At 37.9% G+C, this 20265-nt stretch overlaps 3 protein-coding genes and 1 long non-coding RNA gene across 9 annotated transcripts; 3 read left to right on the top strand and 1 right to left on the bottom strand.

The window, feature by feature from the left end:
• Positions 1 to 54: 54 nt before the first annotated feature.
• On the top strand, positions 55 to 1599 carry Rad51D (Rad51 recombinase D). Its single transcript, XM_018029139.2, has 4 exons — positions 55 to 542; positions 624 to 736; positions 804 to 1014; positions 1087 to 1599. The coding sequence occupies exons 1-4, from the start codon at positions 399 to 401 to the stop codon at positions 1576 to 1578; spliced, it is 960 nt and encodes a 319-aa protein (XP_017884628.1). The 5' UTR covers positions 55 to 398; the 3' UTR covers positions 1579 to 1599.
• Positions 1600 to 1746: 147 nt separating this feature from the next.
• On the top strand, positions 1747 to 4004 carry LOC108627836 (uncharacterized). The gene is made up of 2 exons (XM_018029364.2): positions 1747 to 1936; positions 2264 to 4004. Exons 1-2 carry the CDS (start codon positions 1857 to 1859, stop codon positions 2808 to 2810), a joined length of 627 nt encoding a protein of 208 aa, XP_017884853.1. The 5' UTR covers positions 1747 to 1856; the 3' UTR covers positions 2811 to 4004.
• Positions 4005 to 4093: 89 nt separating this feature from the next.
• Ttd14 (TRPL translocation defect 14) lies at positions 4094 to 17141 on the bottom strand. 5 transcript variants are annotated; one of them, XM_018030716.2, is made up of 10 exons: positions 16726 to 17141; positions 14532 to 14599; positions 13935 to 13972; positions 13133 to 13170; positions 8386 to 8502; positions 6676 to 6804; positions 6139 to 6612; positions 5859 to 6066; positions 5599 to 5780; positions 4094 to 5504 (listed from the first exon to the last, which is right to left on the bottom strand). In XM_018030716.2, exons 1-10 carry the CDS (start codon positions 16763 to 16765, stop codon positions 5260 to 5262), a joined length of 1539 nt encoding a protein of 512 aa, XP_017886205.1. In that variant the 5' UTR covers positions 16766 to 17141; the 3' UTR covers positions 4094 to 5259. The 5 variants fall into 5 exon arrangements, with proteins under 5 accessions (XP_017886205.1, XP_017886191.1, XP_017886198.1 ...); XM_018030702.2 differs by having other exon boundaries at positions 4094 to 5519; positions 16726 to 17125; XM_018030709.2 differs by having other exon boundaries at positions 4094 to 5519; positions 8392 to 8502; positions 16726 to 17125.
• On the top strand, positions 8496 to 10129 carry LOC113464729 (uncharacterized). 2 transcript variants are annotated; one of them, XR_003389583.1, is made up of 3 exons: positions 8496 to 8960; positions 9415 to 9743; positions 9833 to 10129. It is a non-coding gene; the product is annotated as an uncharacterized LOC113464729 (long non-coding RNA). The 2 variants fall into 2 exon arrangements; XR_003389582.1 differs by having other exon boundaries at positions 9415 to 9759.
• Positions 17142 to 20265: the final 3124 nt, after the last annotated feature.

Here is a 20265-nt window from a genome sequence, read left to right as displayed (position 1 = left end):
CAATCGTAAGAATGACGCTGAGGTCATTTCGGTACTCGGCGCATCATCTTTTGGAACTACATATGTATTCACTGTTACATTAGCACTGATCTACGTAGTATGCCGTATGATTATTTCAAGTCTTCCTTTACACGGTAAAATAAACTGATGGATAAATTTTATTGATCCGGTTTAAAATAATACGTGGAATCTCGGAAGATCATTTTTATTCATAATCAAGCATGCGATATTTATTCTAATAAACATAAGTTAAAGCATTCCGGAAGTTTATATGTGTTCGATAATAGATTCGAAGGTAGGAATGTGGTCAATTAAATGTAACTGATTTTGTAATGTAAATTTAACGAAACGAAAATTTAATCTAAATGATCGTCAGATAGTGAAACGTTTAATCAAATATGACAAAATTAAGTCCACACGTAGATTCAAAATTATCAAATGACGTAATAGTCAAATTACAAGATAAACACATTTCTACTATTATACAATTTATAAATGAAGATTCGGAGAAATTGGCAAGATTCACAGGATTGTCGATTAAAGTATGCATTCACAAATTTATTAAGAAAGTTACACTCTTTGGAGCAATTGATGAAATTTTAATTTGGAGATTAAATTTACAGGATATTTACGAAATTAAAACAAATATTTACATCAAGTTTGGAGGTAGAATAAAGAGTGCCTCTGATGTTTATGAGATAGAACAGAATTATATAGTTCCTACTAATATATCAAGGTAATAGAAGATGAAATAGTATTTAATGCCAACTTTATTAAAGCATTAACGTTCAAATCGAACACAGTTTAGACAATCTATTAAAAGGTGGTTTACACCCTGGCCAAATATATGAATTTTGTGGCGTACCTGCAAGTGGGAAAACCCAATTATGTTTAACAATTGCAGCCAATACTGCCCTTGAACCTCGCAATCTTGTAAGATACATTGATACAAAGAGAGATTTTTCTGCTTCAAGGATAGAACAGATCTTACTAAACAAAAACTGTGATGAGCAGGTACATATAATAAGCGTATAACTGTACGATGATGTAACAGATGAATAAAATATATTTCTATTTCAATTCTAGATCATAAACGAAACTATGGAACGAATAAGAATATCTTGCATACACGATTGGCAACGGTTGACCGAAGTTTTGGAATACTTAGTATTTAATTTGAAAGAGGAAAGGAAAACAGGCTATCGCACAAGAATCATAATCGTTGACTCTCTACCAGCGATCATTTTTCATCTCTCCCGAGACCATAAGGCCACGACGATTTCACTAAATAAGTTTGCAAATATATGCCATTTTATTGCAAGAGAATTTTGTTTGTCATTCGTAACTGTTAATTTGATCACTCAGTGGAACAACACAGCGATACCTAAAAGCAGTAAAGATTGTAACGAAGTTTTCCCAAATTTAGGAAAATACTGGGCACGTGTGCCTAACACGAGATTATTGATAGAAAAAAAGGGACTAGCGGGTAGAAGACTTTCGATTTGGAACAGTTCCCAATTGGAAGCGAACCTTTCATGTAATTTTGTTATAAGTAGTAACGGTGTTTCGTGTTCGTAAATAAATCGTGTATGAATCGAGTAAATGTGTACTTCGTATTCCCTTGTTTCTCGATGTGTAAGAACATTAATATTGGTTAAAATAATAAAAATAAGCCTAGTAGAACTTGAGGCTTCGTCTCGTACCGCTAATTTCAAAAATACGACGACGTCATGAATAACTTCCGGTGACGTTCGCGTTCGCAGTATTGCCAGATTTTGTACAGTCAGTAGCATAACAATTTATAATGGTTATATTGGATTAGTGTTTGTTAGTATAATTCTTAATTGGTAAGAACGATGGCTTCCTTGGTTGCGGATTATGGAACTTCCTCGAGTTCGGAAAGCAGCGGAGATATTTCGGATGGTGCCGATAACAGGTAAGCTTTCATCAATATTAGCATATTTTCCGATTGTTTGTTTTGGACCTTCATCTAACCCATCATAATTACGTAAATTTTAACTATCAACCGAGTTATTATCATGTCATTACGTTCGTACCATTGAATTTCATGTAAATGTATTAATTATTTCATTCATGTAATTACACGATTAAAGTCAAATACGATGTTCACGTTCACATTTGATCATTTTGTTTTATGCGATTTCTATGTTTATTAACCCGGTTCTGAACATTAAATCACAGTTTAATACGTACACATCAGATTGATTTTGTTCTTTGTAATCTGATATTGCCTAACTCTTAGTTTTAAGGAAGAGGAAGAAGAGGATGACGAGGAAGAGGAAAACAACGAGAACAGTGAGGTGAATAAATCATCTTCCAAAGAGAAGCTTCCATTACCAACTCCAGATTTTAATGGGTTGCCCACTATGAAAACTTCAGTCTTCTCAAATCCATTTGTCGAGGCAGAGAAGGCGAAGAGTGCAATTCTTGAGAAACATGTAAAAATGACTCCTACCCTTGATGATACAAAAATGATAAATGGCAGAAAGATCTGCTGGAACTACAGAAAGGGTAGATGCAGGTTTGGACATAATTGCACCTTTGCACACGACTCTGATTTACATCGCACAGTAGCTGAATTAGAAGCAATTCGAACACCACAAGAAACAGTTATTTGCCAGACCCAGTATAACGGTCAAGTAGCTATTAACGATGATGATGAGATCGATCAAGAAAATAACCAAATGAATAAGCGTAAAAAGAGGCCAGGATTAAGTCAATCCTTGATACCTAGTAAGAAAGTCCTAAAAATGTACAAAGCACAACAAGCTAAAGCTATTAGTAGGTAAACGCAACTGTGTCAAGCATAGAAATAATATTTACTTATAGTTAGCTGATGCTTTGAAAGAGAAACAATGTATAATTTATACACGTGCTATATAATTTAAATGAATTCATACAACTGGAATTGAAGTTGGATGAGAAATGATAATCAAAAAACATAAAGTTTATAAACGAAATGCAATATCAGTTCTTCGTACGACAGAGAAAATTAAAATGAACATATGCTTCCAATATAAACGAGTATGATAAGTGTGGATCGTGCTTATTTTGAAATCAATTGAAAGTTTCAGGATTATTTAAATATCGTCAAATATTTATAAAAGAACTGTTTGTTATGTATATAAAGGATAGAGTTTAATTATATAATTAATACTTCCAGGGACCTGCGTATACGGATCATAATTCATTACGTCTTGCATGCATATAGCTTTGTAAGTGTATTAACTTGTCCAAGAAAACTGAACACGTCTTCTCGATATAATACATGCATCGATATTTTGTTATGCAATTTAATTATCCATATTTCTCTCTTTTATTAAAAAAAAGGGAGCAACTATTCGAAAGTTTTTCCGTATTAAACTCCGATGTAATCGTAAATATATATATTTGGCGCATATACTATTTAATTGAAACGTAAGAAGTATAACGGCAACTTTGATAAACATTTTTAGATACTGTACAGAATAAGAAATATGTATCGTCCATGTAAAAGTCATATATGTAAAAAAAAAACGATTATGTACAATATTGTTGATACTTCTTCTCTCGATGAAATTAATTAATCCAATGTCTAACTTAGATCTATTAATAATACCAAAAGAAAATCAATTACGCTTCCACTATGCATTACATTTTACATAATGTTATGTAAAATAAGCGCTTATACATATTATACAAGTGGAAAAGAAGTATTATCTTTACTAATTTTTTAATGTAATCGTCTATGTAGCTTCCCTTTTATGTGATCTACTTAGCTAAGTATTTTTATTATTTAATGAAAGTTTTCCTTCAATTATGTATCTTCTTCCTATGTAATCCACGTTTTATTAAATACCACCAATAATCGAATATGGGAACACGCTAAATCGAAAATGTTACGGTATAAATCTATCGAATGATCACGTAAATTTGTAAACATTTTTTTATTTTATGTAGCGATCATATTAAGAAAGAGAATTTTAAAAAAATACTAATAAATCTTAATGACAATGAAGGCTGTTGGTTTCTGCTTATCTTCACCTTAATTGTATCGCCAGGACCTTGAGGGATCTAAATGATTACGAAGTGGTAGGCACATGACATTTTATTAGATAATCATGAATACAATATGAGTTCGGATCAATTATATGTGGTACAAGTGCATTGATAACTGATTATTGCATCTTTCATTGAAAATATATATTTATATATCATTTTTTTTATTTCCGCGACAGAACATTTCACAGGCACTTCATCTTTAAGTAACGATAAGTTTGTGATAAACATATGTAAAATAAACATATAATATAATCATCACAGTTCACGTTCACTAAGTTATGATCAATGATGAAACAATTTTCGTTTCTGAAATGAGTAAAATTTTAAGTGAAGAGAGTCTAAAAATGGAAAATTCGACACCTTTATTCAGACGAACAAAAACGGAATTCCCAATAAATTAGAGTACCTTCGGACTTAAAATTCGTATGGAAACACCTGTTAAATACTAGCATGTTTGACAATTATTTCGTCATGACTACAATACATAATTCTGACAATACTGTGGAACAGTACAATCGTTGAACTATACCGCTTCTTCAATCAGTTGACGATACATTTCATTAAGAGATAAGTGAAACACTGAATTTATCTCGACGTTTTATGAGAGACCCCTAATAAACAATTTTACTTAGAAAATTTGTAATTACGCCTACAGAAAGGACGAAAAATGTGTTCGTCTTCTACAATACGATGTACGAATTAAAACTTGTTTACGCTAGTGCAGAACATTATTTTTCTATCGAGACAACGTTAAACACTTTCTAAAGTAAAGTATACTTTACACCGATCGTATGTGTTCTTGAATAATTACATATCTGAATACATATTTCGTATGCTATCCGCTACGTGTATTTTGTATCACAATCATTTATAGTAATGTCCTTAAACAAACAGTTACGGTAAATACTCCAAGACAGAGAACGAAAGGAGAAAATTAAAATGAAGCGAAGTGATTCAGATGTAAAAGTACTTGGCATATTGATCGGCGTCGATTATGACACTTCCGAAGTGTGCACAAAAAATCGTTCAAAAAGTAGGTATCAGCTTTATCGAGTTAAGTCAATGCCAATAAAGTACTTTGTCTTCCTTTTGGAATTATTTAAGTAACTTGCCTCGTCGCTTAATGCACTCACCACTGCGTATTTCACGTTATTCTCAAACCCGTTCTCATCACAACGCTTCTTTACTAAGAATGGTTCAATGTTTCGTAGACTTAACGCTCTCTTGACTATTGCTCTTCACGCTATTTTGCTCAACAAATTTCGCGTCACCATTCGCAACATTGTGGACACCATTCTTTACGCCATTCACAACTTTATCTACACCATTTACAGCAACATCAATACCGTTCATTCTACAATCGACCCCGTTCATTTGTTTCTTATCTTTCGCTTCGACGGGCGAAATATTTTTCTTCTCTTTCGATCCAGATTCCGTTAAGCCTGCAAGAGCGTAATCTATACAATATAAACAGAATTAGTTGTACATTTTCATATACATACTATTTGATTATAAAAAGTATAGGCGATGACATACCGTGTAAATTGTGGCAGTATTTATTGGTATTGTTCCATTCCTCCCGCAAGCTGAGATTGAACATACTGTAATCTGGATTTCCAGTGACCTCTTTTTCGATTGTCAGGAACTGTGGTAATATGTTCTTCAGCTCGTCTCCCGTTAAAGCTGTGTACGTCTCGAGCAACATTAATCCACGGCATCTGAAACCATACCGAGAGTTTTCTTATCGATTCCCCTAATTCAATCATTTTGCACCTAAGCGATTTCCTATGTTTTACCTCGGGTGAGCTGGTTCTCTATATATATCTAGTTGGAAATACTGATTGTTGATGAGGAAGCAACGTCGGCGCTTGAAGATGGTGAAATGCGAGTCATCTCGTTGCGCGAGCATGTTCAAGTAATCTCGGTGAGTCAACTGAGTTTTGACTTCGATCACTTGGCCGCACATTTTCGGACGCCGAATCGTGTGAATATAAGACCAGTGGCCTGGAAATGCAAAATTACATATTATCAAATTCGATGTTCAACAAACTGCACGTGTATTCATATTCCACGCACCTTTCTGACCGCGTTTACGAAGACGGGCCTGCATTTTAGGATTGTTGCTCTGGAGGTAGTTGTGAACAACGTCAAAGTCCTGGAACGGTGGGAACTCGGAGTCCAATGGCAAAGGACTTTTAACGAGGAACTTGACTTTACGACTGCTGGATCTCAACCTGTCCCCGATGTCGATAGCCAGCTTCTGGCACACGCATTCAATCATGCGACAGATTTTTGACTCGAAATCCTGCGAGTTGTCTATCACGTCGAAGTAAGGATGCCCGACCCAGGCGGCAGCCGCTTTGTAATCGAGATCCCTGGCCAGCCCGACGCCTTCCGACCGGCACGCGTGATCTTCCGTCGAGTAAAACTCTTCGGCTCCGTTCGCTGCCGAAACCATGTGGATGATTTGATTGTATCTGTTGTCTCGAAGTTCGACGTTGTTCCAGCCGTTCGAGGCCATCATCAGTTCCCATTTATCCTTCGAAATAACTGAATAGAAACGAGATTAAGTCGAACGTTCATAAAAGAAGATACTAAGAGAAGTTAACTTACATGCAGAGGCATCCATAGCACCACGATCACAAATAATAAGGCAATTTCTCGAACAGCTCTCGCCCAGCTGGAAGAACGTATTCTCTATCTGTATCATCGTGCGTAGAAGATTCTCTTGAAATTTGAAGCCTGAAACACATCGAAGTAGATAATGGCAAATTTAGGTTTATTCATATGCAAGAGACGCGTCTATATGATGAGTCAACGCGAGATCTACTGGAGCGGTCACAATTACGGTCTTTTTATCTCGCGACTATTTATTTAATAGCAAGCGATTAATTAATGAGTCGTACGTTTAGCTCAGCTGCATCGATAATCGATAATTCCCATCGAGTGAAGATACTTCATCAATTCTCTTCTAGGTGATCTCGTTTTAACGTACTTAAGCAAAGATAACAAACGTGGTGACGTATTACAACGTTCAGTATGAAAAACTTGTAATACGTGCGACGGTGAACGGTTCAATGAGAAATGCTATTACGATGGTCCGGATGCAAAGAATAAATCACGTTCTTATCTAGCTGCTCGAGTTCGATTGCAAAAGCTATCGATAAATACGTACTACCGATCACCGTTTCCTAATGATCGTTATCGTACTCGTAGATAATACGAACACGAATCGGTGGAGGGTAACGTGATTTCATCTAATGCTCTTCAAACGATACTTCGTGGTCTCTTATCTGCGTGTTTACAATTATTTCAAGTCTAGCTGGTCCGGCTTCTGATACATCGTCGAAAGCAAAGCCCCACAGCGATCGTTTCGCATGTGTTCCACACTCGTGCCCTCATATAATTATGCATGCATGCGCATCTGGCCGAGATATCGCGTAACGTCTCAGACGAACCAATTACTTGCACCATGTGCGCGAGTTCTCGTCGCGATACACTCTCGTTATCGAATCGGCGAAAAAATCCAATTAATGAAACAGTCGGAGACCTCGGCAGAGTCCAATAATCCTCGGTCAGTCGGTGTTTCTCGTCCGTGTTATCGAGTCCTAACCGGTCTCGTTTTCCGGCATCGAAACAAGGAACACGTCTTTACGATTTCACGGATGGACGACGGTGTGTGATTAAACAGTGTTGATCGTCTAGCTTGTGTACATTACAGGCTACTGCGTTTCTGATAACTAGTCGAATTAAGAGCAAGGAGAATCGAGAGGTGGACGAGGTCGCTCTATTACGGGGAATGCATTATTTAACGATCACTCTGATTAACTAATAGGCGTTCGCCTTGAATCCGTTGAAAATTTCCAAACCATACAAACTTAAAGATGTCTAGTGTGCCAATAACCTGTGTGATACAAATGGCTATACCTAATTTACCAGGTGCAGCACGATGACACGCAGCAGGGATCGATTCGAATCGTTCTAGCAAGGCGACCGGCTCTTTTTGCATTTGACGATGTTAAACCACGCTCAGAGATCACCGCCACTAGCCAGAAGTTACATTCATCACAACTATATAAAGTGTAAAAAAGTAACACAGAGAAATGTAAAGAATAATTATCTTGACAGTCGACAATTGTAATAAAATTATGCCGAAGTATAGTATTTTATTACAAGTGTCGAGTGTATTATTTTTTTTAAACCGAAACGACGTTCTTTCAACACGCAATCTCTGTACCGTGATTTCCCACCGTGCAGGTAGCAAAACAGGAACCCTTTCTTGTCTCCTGTCGCCTTTTAAAGGGGTGGACATCTAAAACTCACCCTCACCGGAGTCAATCTCCAAGATCTCCGGCCACTTTGCCTCGGCATTGTCCGATCTATTCCTATAATGCCGCTGCGGAGTCTTTGCAACCAACGAACGCGATCCGGATCCCTTTGCTAGAACCAACCGACCTTGAAGACACTTCCAGTTCGATAAGCCTGTCTGTCGCGCGTTTCATACTGCGCCTTATCCCTTTTCCCGTCAACAGTTTTAATTAAATCGTTCTACGACGATCGATCGATCTACATCGTTATTAACTAAGATTTTCCATTTATCACTGAAATTGCTTAGCGAGTCCGCACGCGAATTCGTCCTGTCTCCGCGTGATACCAAACCTATCGATTCCCCTTGCAATTAGCTACTTTATTTTTACTGCCTGCACGACAAAAATTCTGGTCGAACCTAACATACACCGAGAGAAACATAGTAGTTGATTTTTCATGATTCTGCACAATAAATCAAGCAGCGGAAAATGCAGAATTGCAAAGAGTAATTTTACAAGGGCTGAAACTGAGAAGCGAAATAAGAGATACACGAGGCTTCAGAGGAAGAAAACGGAACTATCACACGTTTGGTAAATACTGTTCCTCCATGCGGGTGAAAAAAAAGCAGAGACGCGAGCCGTGGCGCTTAATTTCGCATGACACAGAGTCGAGCTCTTCTCACAGTCCGTGCGAAATACGATACTCTTTATTTCTGTTAATTATCGACATTGATGCGAGTAACTTTAGTAAGTTTAGTCGACTTAGAGACGACGCTTTCAAGCCTGATTCAATCATGTTCCCCAGTAGATTTAAATGGTTCACGCGGTTCTGCGTCATTCGAGACCTTACTAAAACGGGTTTCAGCTCTCGGTCAACGAAACTTTTTACGTAAGTTCGCGCGACGCAAGAAAAATCTATAGAACGAACAACTGCGTCGAATATGATTTTACTGATCGCGCAAATTGATCCGACTTATCCTAACCTGCTGTGTCTCGTCATAACCGGTAAACTTGTTAATTGTAGCTGGTTAATATTAATTCTTAGGCACAGTTCGACCTTGCAAAGATCAACCACTAAATCTATTTAAAAAAAAAGGAACGGGAACGCCGCGCCGGATGCAGACTCGTACAATATCTCTAACTCTGACTCGATCGCTAACTCGGCCGCTTTTTTGCCCGTTTCATTTGCATACCGAACTGCGTTTTATCCTGGCGTGTCGGGACGAGTTAGCGCGCGCATTCTCCGATAAATTGTTCGGAAACAAAGAAAATATACGGACGTGGCACAAAAGGAGGAGCGCGGAGGAGGATAAATGTATAGAGGGTCTTTGACGAGTGAATTACTTGTTGCTGGCCGTCACCGTTTGAAAGAGGGTAAGACTGCGCTCAGGTAAATTGTTTTGATCCGCGTCCTCTTTGAAACATAATTTCGTTACTATGACATTATCTTTCATCTGCCGTAGAATTTGGCGCTTTAAAAGCTACCGGGGGAGACTAATACGGATCCGGCCTCGCGCGTCTGAAGTTCTCTTATTAACTTTCCGCACAAAAGGAGCCTTTAATGAAACGCGATTTTAGTCTGTGAAATGAAAGAAGTTTGAAAAGTATCTAAGCGTCTAAGACAATTGGCTGGTTGTGAAGTCGTATAATAAACGGTAATTGGCAGCCGGCCAGAAAGCGGTAATGATGACAGAGAGGAACCGACAATCAGATGGACACGTCGAATATGAATTTATTAATAAACGGTGCTCTATAACGAATTTATTTCGATGCATCGATAAAAATATAAAACGCATCATCGCGGCCGACCTACATTAACTAACCAACGACTTCTATCACACATTATGCATAGCGACGAGAAATGATGAACTCTAATAGCTGCACTGAGGATTTCATGCGTTAATTCTGAATGCATTAAACGGTGAAAGGAACTTCTATCTAAATCACATTTTTTAAATCAACATTAAAAACGTTCTGTTTTGCATAAAAATCCGGTCCAATGACAGCACGAGAAATCGACTGTGAATTTCATTGTTAATAAAAATCGACGCGTTTCGATCATCTGTATTTTCTGAAGAAGCCAAAAGATGGATTTGGTCTCAGGAAGCCTGGTTTGTATTGGTGTTTCAAGGCCACGGATTAAACTCGACAAATACTTTTACGTAACCGTAAGCTAGATAGAACTAAATGCGTCTAAGTAAAGAAAAAATAGGTGTACTCGATGCACGGGGAACTCGAATAAAATTCACACCAGAAATAAAAGGTTTCAGTTCGTCGGTTAGCTTGAAAAACCTGTTGGACGCTTCGGAAACGATGAGACTAAAAACTAGTACTTTAATTTCGATACACAAAACGCGGTCTGGCAAGATACATCAAGAATGGCAACAGTTTCGCAACGAGACATACACTAAATAAACGTTAATAAACGATTCAAATTGCATTTCTAAGCGGAGCATGCAGTTCCGGCTCCGATTCTGCGTTACGTAACTTCATCGAGTATTATTATCCCATGATTAATTCTGAGGGTTGTGGGGCAGAAAATTCACGAGTCTTTCGTTGTTACGGCAGCAGGAATCATCGGATTAAATGATTCATACTGTCGTTGTTTGTACACCAGGAAAAATTAACGACTCGTCCAAATAATTACGGGACGAGGCAATGAGACCGTGGATTACATTACAATATGAAACGCTACCGGATAAATTGGGTCGCCAAACAATGAGGAAAGAGAACCTGCAGACAAACGTACACTTTCCGTGTTATTTCAGGATTTAAGCACGTACCCACCGCGCGTGCACAGGTATACGCTTATTGTCGAGTAGAATTCCACGGAAAACTTTATAAATAATTTTAAAAAAAATCCGTCTAGTGACACTTAACGCGACAGCGTAATCTTCTACGTTATGTAATTGATTTTTAAGTTCATTGAAACTTTTCGGTGTGAAATACGACTCGGTAAATGTTTCATTTATAAGTACTATAATTGTTCCGCTTGTAATTAGAGATTGTTAATCCTGTAAGTGAGCCATGTAACAGGTGACCTATCGGATAACAGTTTATGAACCAGCTAACATGGATTAATTATAGGAAGTTACAATATAAATACTTATATAGTCAACTAAGTAATGTGAAAACAACTTTTATAGCCAATGATTATGTACTGGTCTGATAAAATTCAATGTCTCGAATACGTTTCCCCGCCACTCGACAGGCAAAATTTGGTCATGACCATTTTTCTATTATTCTTGGCGTTCTTGTTTCCATTTTACGAAGTGACGTATCTACAGGATGCGTGGATCATCCCGTGTGATCCACGTTGCTCGTTCCAAAACGCGATACTTACGTCTCGTGACTCGATCGCGGCCGCTGCTTCGCGAGAATCTTGGCAAGCTGCCGGTTTTGGTTTTACGCAATCGGATGAATAGATGATTTTATACATTGGCTATTATTCTTTGGCCCACCCGCGAACTGCTATGTCTATAGACTCCGTTTTTGATCCACGCTTGATAAACTGTTCTCGAAAAATCAAATAATTTTCCATCCATAATTAAATCATTTCCTGGCCGCATCCTTCAATTTGCTTAAACGTTCTTCTGCAAGGACTCGACGGGATGTCGATAATAGGCTATTGGGTTATGCAAGATGACGTAATGTTGCGTAATTCGAGACGAATTCGTCGGGGAAGAAAATCTATTCGAACGATCGATTATTGATACGAAAGGAATTTTCGAGTAATTGCGAACGCGTACGGTCTAGCGAAGTCCATTCATTCATACCTAGCCCAGATTTATTTTGATAACGAAACTATCTTATCTAGTTTTGCCTTCCTAAATAAAGGAAAACATGATCGAGACCGTTTGAAAGACCCTCCCAGATTTCTTTCCGTATCGTTTCGAGAGCTGGTTTATTTAATATTTTAGACTCTTATCAAAAATCTGAGATTTGTATTCTTTTCGATTTACTTATACTTTTTTTGTTGATGAAAAGAAGGGTAGACTTATTTAAAGAAGAACGCGGACGAGGTAATTCGAGGGTGTCGTTGGGCACAGATAATGGACTGTGCGACGTTATCACACGGCAGTCTACGCATACGCAATGATATCTGTACTTGAACAAGGTAGGCAAGGGATGAACCGAGGGCACGAGAGAGGTGCTCGTGCGAACCGTCGATCGATACCGCCATGACATTGTGTCTCTCCGTAAAAGCCCTGTATCCGCTATCATAATCTCAGAAGAAACGCATCTTCCTCGATTTTCAATAACGTTAACACTAGACCTACCATGACCGTTTTTAAGAAATAAAAAGAAACTATTATTGCCATATTATTAAAGCCTTAATCGTTATCTCAGATGCTTCTAAACCGATGTACCGGTGTCTACATTAAATTCCACTCAAATGTAAAACATATTAATATAGTATATTAGTGTACAAAAGCTGTCGGTAGATTTAATGTTAGGTTTAATAATCGTTTACTTTGAGAGTTACTTTCGAGAACAACTGCGAAGTAAATCTTATGCGTTTGATCGACTCTAGCTAATTGTAAGATTGCAAATGCAGAAGTATAAGATTTTGCAGCTAAGCAATGTCCTCCAACTATTTGTTCTTTATCGCAGTTGTAAACTCGATATAAGATCTACGTCGATTGAAATATCGGCAAACGGTAGTCGACGAAACGCGAGATATCTAACGTGCGCCAGAGCGGGTTAAACCGTACGTAGGCGATGCTAAAGCCAGGGAAAATGAAAAATTGAAGTAGACTTACCCTCTTCAGCGTTCAGGTCTGAAAACTTTATGCCGCCGCTGAAATGGAAAAGTAGATGACTAATGAAATAGTTTGTAAATTAAAGTAGCGTGAGTGGTGGAAGAATTTCGGTGGCCGTGTTACTTGGAAAAAACAGGCGAAACAGTTTTCTAGTATTGAAATCGATGGAAATCAGAAAATAAATCGAGATAGTTACACGTGAACGCGATACCTTCTCGAAAGGAATCGTTTTTTATTGGCATGCCAGTGATACTAGAATAGAATCATGTAGGTATGTATATCAGAATGTTCGCTGAATTAGCGTTCCCGTAATAATGCGCGCATAACGTTTCTTCGAGTCGATTGATTATCCTGCATCGTTTGTCGCGATCGGAATTACATTTACAGCTTATGCGATTCTGATCGGCTCTGATTTCGATCAACAAAGGATGTTGAAGCGCGCCGTACTCTCATGTTTGCTTTTATCGCTAGGCAGAATCATCCTACGTTATTTCGATTAGTGAACACGGTGTCCATATCTGCCTGAATTACAATGTGTAATCGTATATGGGTCGGACAGCAGCGACAGGTAACGAAGGCACCAAAACGAAAGTTAAACGTACGGATCGACATTGATTCGGCAACGAGAATTCAAATCGTTTCCATCAACTCGTACCAATATCAAGGGTGCGAGTTCGGTCTACGAGATTGAGGGAAACAATTTTTCGAAGCGGGAACCTTCAAATTCATACGGAGGACTTTCGTTCGCTTTTTACCTCCGATCTTTCGACTGTCTCTAGAAAGTTATCGTGTAATTGCATACCTGAGCAGCACGGTCGCTGTCTCGGGAACACGGAACACCTGAAAAAGAAGACAACCAGCGCTCTATCGAATCCACATCGAAGGGTGATTACCCCAAAATTCAGTTCGTCCAATTCATATTTCTCGTCTCATGACTGAACGCGACTCTATTCATGTTGCGTATATTCTCATCCTCGCTATGCGAACGAACTTGATCTCGATTCAAAAGGAAATTTTCGAGGATAGACATAAACTGGGCACGTAATAATACGCAACGATCCCTTCATACGATGTTAGGGCAAAGATTTGATCTGAGAAGATTTTGTCGGGCTAAGATTTTACCAACATGGAACTGAAATTATTTTATCCGTAGCATAAAGATTGAAGGAATGCTTATTGAAACATTCGGAACACAGGCGTACGTCCTGATTAATTGCTCGATGTAACTTTTTAATTAATCAGAAGCTACTGAACTGTTTGGGGTTGATTCAGATTGAAATCATCGTTCAAAGAGAGATCGGCTTATGCAGGAAGAAAACTCGTGGGACCCTTTCGTATAGAGGTGTCACCTCTTTGTCATACGGAAAGCGGAATGAGAAAAAGAACAGAGTATGCCTACCTTCCAGCCCATATTCTCAAAGAACGTGCACAGCCGTGTCTGCCCGGTCGTCTTGCCACCACAAGGTCCTGAAAAATACAAGCATATCGATTCCCTGAACATCACGTCATAATGTATGTATTAAATTAAATTTAAGAAATTTGCAATCGAAATGCAATTTCCTCCAGATATCAATCCTAAATCCTTTGAATTATTTTATGCTTGAAAAAACGTGGACTCGTTTATTGGTCACTTACACGATAAACCATGAATTTAATGATTAATGAAGCTTCATTTGACAAGTATTTGGCACGTTGTTCTTGCCCTGACAAATGCTCATGGATGAAACGAGAGAAATTAAAGGATGGGATGCATTCGAGATGCACTAATGCGCTCCAAGTGCATTTGACCCTTGTTCTCGCACACGTTGCCAAACAGCTGTACGCTCATTGACTCCGTAACTGGTTTAAATTGTTGCACGCTAAACTTGATTTTATCAAGCTCGTCAGACGCTAATATGTCTTAAGGAGTATTCCCACTATACGATATCCTTTCGACAGCTCGAAAACGAGCGAAATCAGGGCTGTAGTCGGTAGGATAGAGTATAGGGAAAAGCGTGTAAAAGCAGGAGGATGTAGAGGAATGGTGGAATGAGAGAAAAAAATTGTTCATAGAATCATTGAGAAACGAGGGCGATACTCCAAACAGTATCTACGCGTTAACATGAAACTAACGGTTGTGTCAAAATTTATGATTTTTTAAGGGTTTAGGATTACTGTCGAAGTTGTGCTTACGGCGAAAGGATAATGAATATCCCGGTACAAGCGGTCCCTTAAAACCATCTATGGGATTTTACGAGTTGGGACCGGGTTGGTATTTTGTATAATGGCTTTTTAGTTGTCTTTTTACGTAGGATGGTCTATTGTCCTTGAGACTGTAACGGTTTCCTAAGGAAAACTCTATTTTTATGGTTCTTTGTGCGAGTCCCGCGGAACAGTATTGTTACAATAATGACACACGATATTGAAATTGCAATCGCAGTTGAAAAATATGACGAACGCTAATACATGCTTAAAATCGTAGCGACGGAAACGCAGAATGCATTTCGTAGCCAAGTTGAATGGTTCTATCGATCAAGATTCATTGAAAGTTAAGTGGGAGCGTTATCTGAATTAATTTAAACACCATTGTGAAACGTTTGTGCAATTGATAAAATAATATATTAAGTTGCGATAAAGAGATGACGACTGGTCAAGATATGATCCAGAGTGTCGTTACAACCAATTGCGAGAGTCAATTGCGTTCATGTGCCGGCACTGATGTTCGATTTGAAGTGATCGTACACATGGATCGCTGATCATCGAGATCCTTTACGGAGGTTGATACTTCGAGAACAGCTGCTCTATTTCTGTCCCATCGATCACACTTGGTTCAATTGATGACAAGACAAGTAAAAAAATAAAATAAATTGTCAGCTGTTGCATTCTCGCTTACTTTAGACCTACTGCGACTACGTGCTTTTAGAATGATTCTATTTTTTATCCCTGTCTTATTGTTCTGGATACGATACAACGTACGTAGCTTGAAAAAAAACTTTTATATATGTCACGTACTGTTATAAAGTGTTCTATTGTAAGTGTCTCGAGATATGCATTTTCGGTACGTTAAAATTAGATATTTACTGCTGTCGATATTCCTAAGGTCGTTGGATTTGATTATCCGAAACTACGTTTCATTTGCGTTGTTCTTTCCACTCGTAAAATCGATTCGGCAAACATTTGCATACAGGTGGAAAATTCAAGCAATGGTATAATCGATCATAAGAACTGCGCAACTTTGTGACAAATGTCAGTAAATAATGTGCAAAATGATGTCATTCCTTTTACTACGGAGTAAAGAATTTTATCAGTATTTTTATAGCAACAATACGTACAACATGTATGTAACAACGAAAAAACGATATCAAACTTCGTTTCTTTAATTTCGTTCGTATACGAAACAGAAACGCAGTTCGATGAGTCCGCGTTTAAAGTATTACATTAGAACTTGCTCGAACACGTGGTGCTCCCGAAAACTAATTTTTTTACGTCGCTTTCTGTTTTTTAATCTAAAACGCATGGAAGCATCCATTCAAGTGAACAAATGATTTCAGAACGGAATCGCAACGTACGAGAATATGACAATAATTGGTTAGTAAAAGAGAAAAATAACTCACCTCCGGTGAGCACCACTTTGTACAGTCGCTTCTGCTCCATGTTGAATGTTGTGTATTTTTTCAAGTCCTTTTTCTCGCAAGTCCACGAGGTGCTGCGAATCGATGTCGACGGATGGGTGATGAGGAAAGACAGGTCCTCGTTCTGGCACGTGAATGATGTCTACGGTTGGAACCAATACTACATGAACACCTCGCCGCACATTTCTGTATTCCGCGGAATTAAGTACGTCGGAGACATGGAAAGTGAAGCGATGATAACTCGGCGCAGAAGGACAGTGATCTGCGAGTCGAGCGAGCAACCACGATACCCTGCCTGCCTGCTGATGTGCCCTGATGGACACTCGAATGGGGGAACTGTTTTCACGTTTAGAGTACACTTTGACAGAGGCGCTGAGTAGAATTCAGTTAATAAAATTCACTGCAGATGACGCTACCAACCGGAGAGACCATCAAAAAGACACAGATCCACAGCCTACTTTAATATCTTGCCATTTTATTCTCAGAATGGCTAAATAATAAAGTACGCTATGATAGATCAGTGTTGTAGGATTTGATTCAAACCCTTTGCACTCCGAACCATCCCGGACCTTAGCTAGCAGCTACTCGGCGCCACTTTCTCGCAAAAGCGTGCACTTACGAATCCTCATATTATATATTATAGCTTTAGAACCAAGTAAGGTATTGTAATGATATTTGATTTATATGAATTTATAGACATCGAGGAACATATAATTGCAAAAAAATCAACATTTTATTTCTTACAAGATCTATCTGTAACGCTTGACGCTTTAACTCGAATTGAGTTCAGCTTTGAAAATCGTTTCCTTCAGTTTTAGACTTGTTTATTCATATTTATAAATCTCACCATACAGTGCGATCCTTTCTTCCACGAACCATCCTTATCGCTCTTTTCAAGTGGCATTCTGTTCCAACGTAATACCGGCTGACATTTTGTTTACATATCTTAATAATTGTACCATATTCTGATTTGATTTCAACGCAGAAAACTTCAGAGAGACATGCATTTCTCAAAAAGTTGCGTTGGAATAAGTTGATTCCCGAGAATCACTAATAACTTTGATGTTCCCTCCGAGTGATACGCTAGAAATACGATGTCCCCTCAGAAGGGACAGTGGAGTGCAAAGGGCTAAAGACTAGGATATCGTACTACGAGCCGCGTGTTCGCGAGCTTGGATCTCGGAGCTTCGTCCGCTTCGTCAACTGACGGACTGACAGCGCCTGATGATAGGCAAATAGAAGTGCACTGCGGTGGACCGGTGCATGATGGCCGTCACAGGTTACACCGGAGTTGCCTAGCGACCGCATGAGGACACTGGCTTACGCGGGAAGTGGGGGTGCGTATGAATGCATTATGGTCGCCACGCATATGATTTTGATAATAGGGAAAAATCGAGAAAAAGCAGTTTATATAACACGTTTTTATCTTACCATCGGTTAATATACATATATGTACATACTTTGATTGTAAATTACAGCAACCCATTTACAAAGCATACTATAAAATATTTCCACTTGTTTTCGGAACGAAATTAATTTACAATGTTTGCTTCTTCACAGAACCAACAACTTCTGTAAAATATATTTATTTTCGCAGAAGGATATTACATTTTTCCGTTTGTACAGATACAACCAAAAGCGGGCCGTTAATGACTTACTCTTAATATTTCAGCTCATTCATTTATCGGCAGGGCAGCTTGAAATTTTTTGTATCGACTGATAAATCATTAATAGATCCGCAGTTGAATATTCTATGAGCAGACGTAAATATTAATATCTAATAAGTATCTCATCGTCGACGTTTCGCGAATGTCATCGTGAATGTTTAAAGCCGTGGTTTAAACGTTGAAACGAGGGCAATCGCAACGCGCACACTATAAAATACTTTCACTGCTTAATAAGATAAAAGGCAACGAGTGGAATTAATATCCAGACCGTCAAACGAGATCTTAATTGCTTCATTTAATGTTACCAATTTAAATTTCGGTGCGCTATTTATACAGCTGCCTGGAAATTCCTATCCTCTGAAAACCTCGTGCGTAATACACAACGTTTCAAATTCGAGACACATTATATACATTTGTATGATTGCTATAAAGCATCGAGCAGATGTTAATTACAACATTTACTTGACTTTGCAATTACGAAAAGTACCGTAACTGTGTAACTTGTAATCACTTGTCCATATAGTAATAAAAATATGAAATGTGCAAAGAGAAATAGACTAACTCGAGAGCTTATCAGCTTGCCTGTATTAAGTTCTCTATTTACAATCTATATTTAATACTCGCGCCTATGGAGCGATTCCTTAAATTTAGATAAATAGCACCGAGTAATGAAACAACTTTCGCTTCTACTTAAATGTAATTCTTGTATGCTACCTGTTGATCGATCACATACAGAATTAAATACATTTAATTTATCTAATTTTAAGGCAAGAGTTCCGTCGCATTTCACACAGACTCGCACAATTCAACATTTCCATTTACCATTGTTTTGTTCCCTCGAGTTCTCTTTCGATAAAGTCGAGCCTGGTAAAGATAGTTAGATGTACCTCTAAATATGTTGCGTACTTATAATAAAGTGTAAATTTTTAAATTGGTACGCAAATACATATGTTGTCTATTTGATATGAAATTCTATATTCAGATAATTTGCGAATGCAAAGAAAGGCAACATTCTATATAGCTTTGTCTCGAAATAGAGAAATAACAAACTTATGGTAATTCACTGAAATTAATTTGAATTTTTATTGAAAAATGTTATTTATTGCAAAAACATTGCAGCGCAGATTGAACATTTTGAATTTACTATAACTCAACATCGCTAGGAGAGTATGAGTTATAGAGTCACTCAGATTTTGTAATCCGTTATTCACACTCACAGGGTAGTAATAGTTACTACGCTTATTAAAAAAATAATGTACAATTAGACATTGTGTCATTAACATCTTTATATGACATTATAGTAAAAAGGCATTTACAATGGAGCACTTTCTGCGGTCAATTTCTCTAAATAGAAATATCGAATAAAAGAATCTACTTCACCTTGTATCAAAATTAGACTGATAATGAGCACTCGCATCTTCGAACTCAAGTGAATAGAAATCTATTATCCGAACATGTGAACTTATATCGTCTAAATATATATTGTTACATCGATATATCAATGTTACACGAACTCATTTTTCGTCGTTCATAATAATCATTGCGGTCAAAATAAGATAACTCTAACATCTTTTCTTACATGTCCTTGATTTCCCCTCGTTAATCCAAGATATATACGCTATATGTTAGCACACAACTAATTTTGTTTAATTGTAAGACCCATTCATTATTACTTATTTACATCTATATATATACAAAGGTATAATAAACTTTAGTGGAGGATGTCTTGCGTGCGAGCAAAGAAAATACAGTATGATCTTCTCCCGTTCGTATCGAAAAATTTACATTGCATCATAATGCGTAACGCAAGTTAATGAGTATATTTGTCAGTAACATTGTACATCTTTCGTTAACT

The sequence above is a fragment of the Ceratina calcarata genome, unplaced genomic scaffold (assembly GCF_001652005.2).
Source record: "Ceratina calcarata isolate Rehan_Ccalc_2016 unplaced genomic scaffold, ASM165200v1 scaffold127.2, whole genome shotgun sequence".
Taxonomy (NCBI): Eukaryota; Metazoa; Arthropoda; class Insecta; order Hymenoptera; family Apidae; genus Ceratina; species Ceratina calcarata.
Note: the sequence above shows the minus strand (reverse complement) of the source record. Positions and strands in the feature narration are given on the sequence as shown.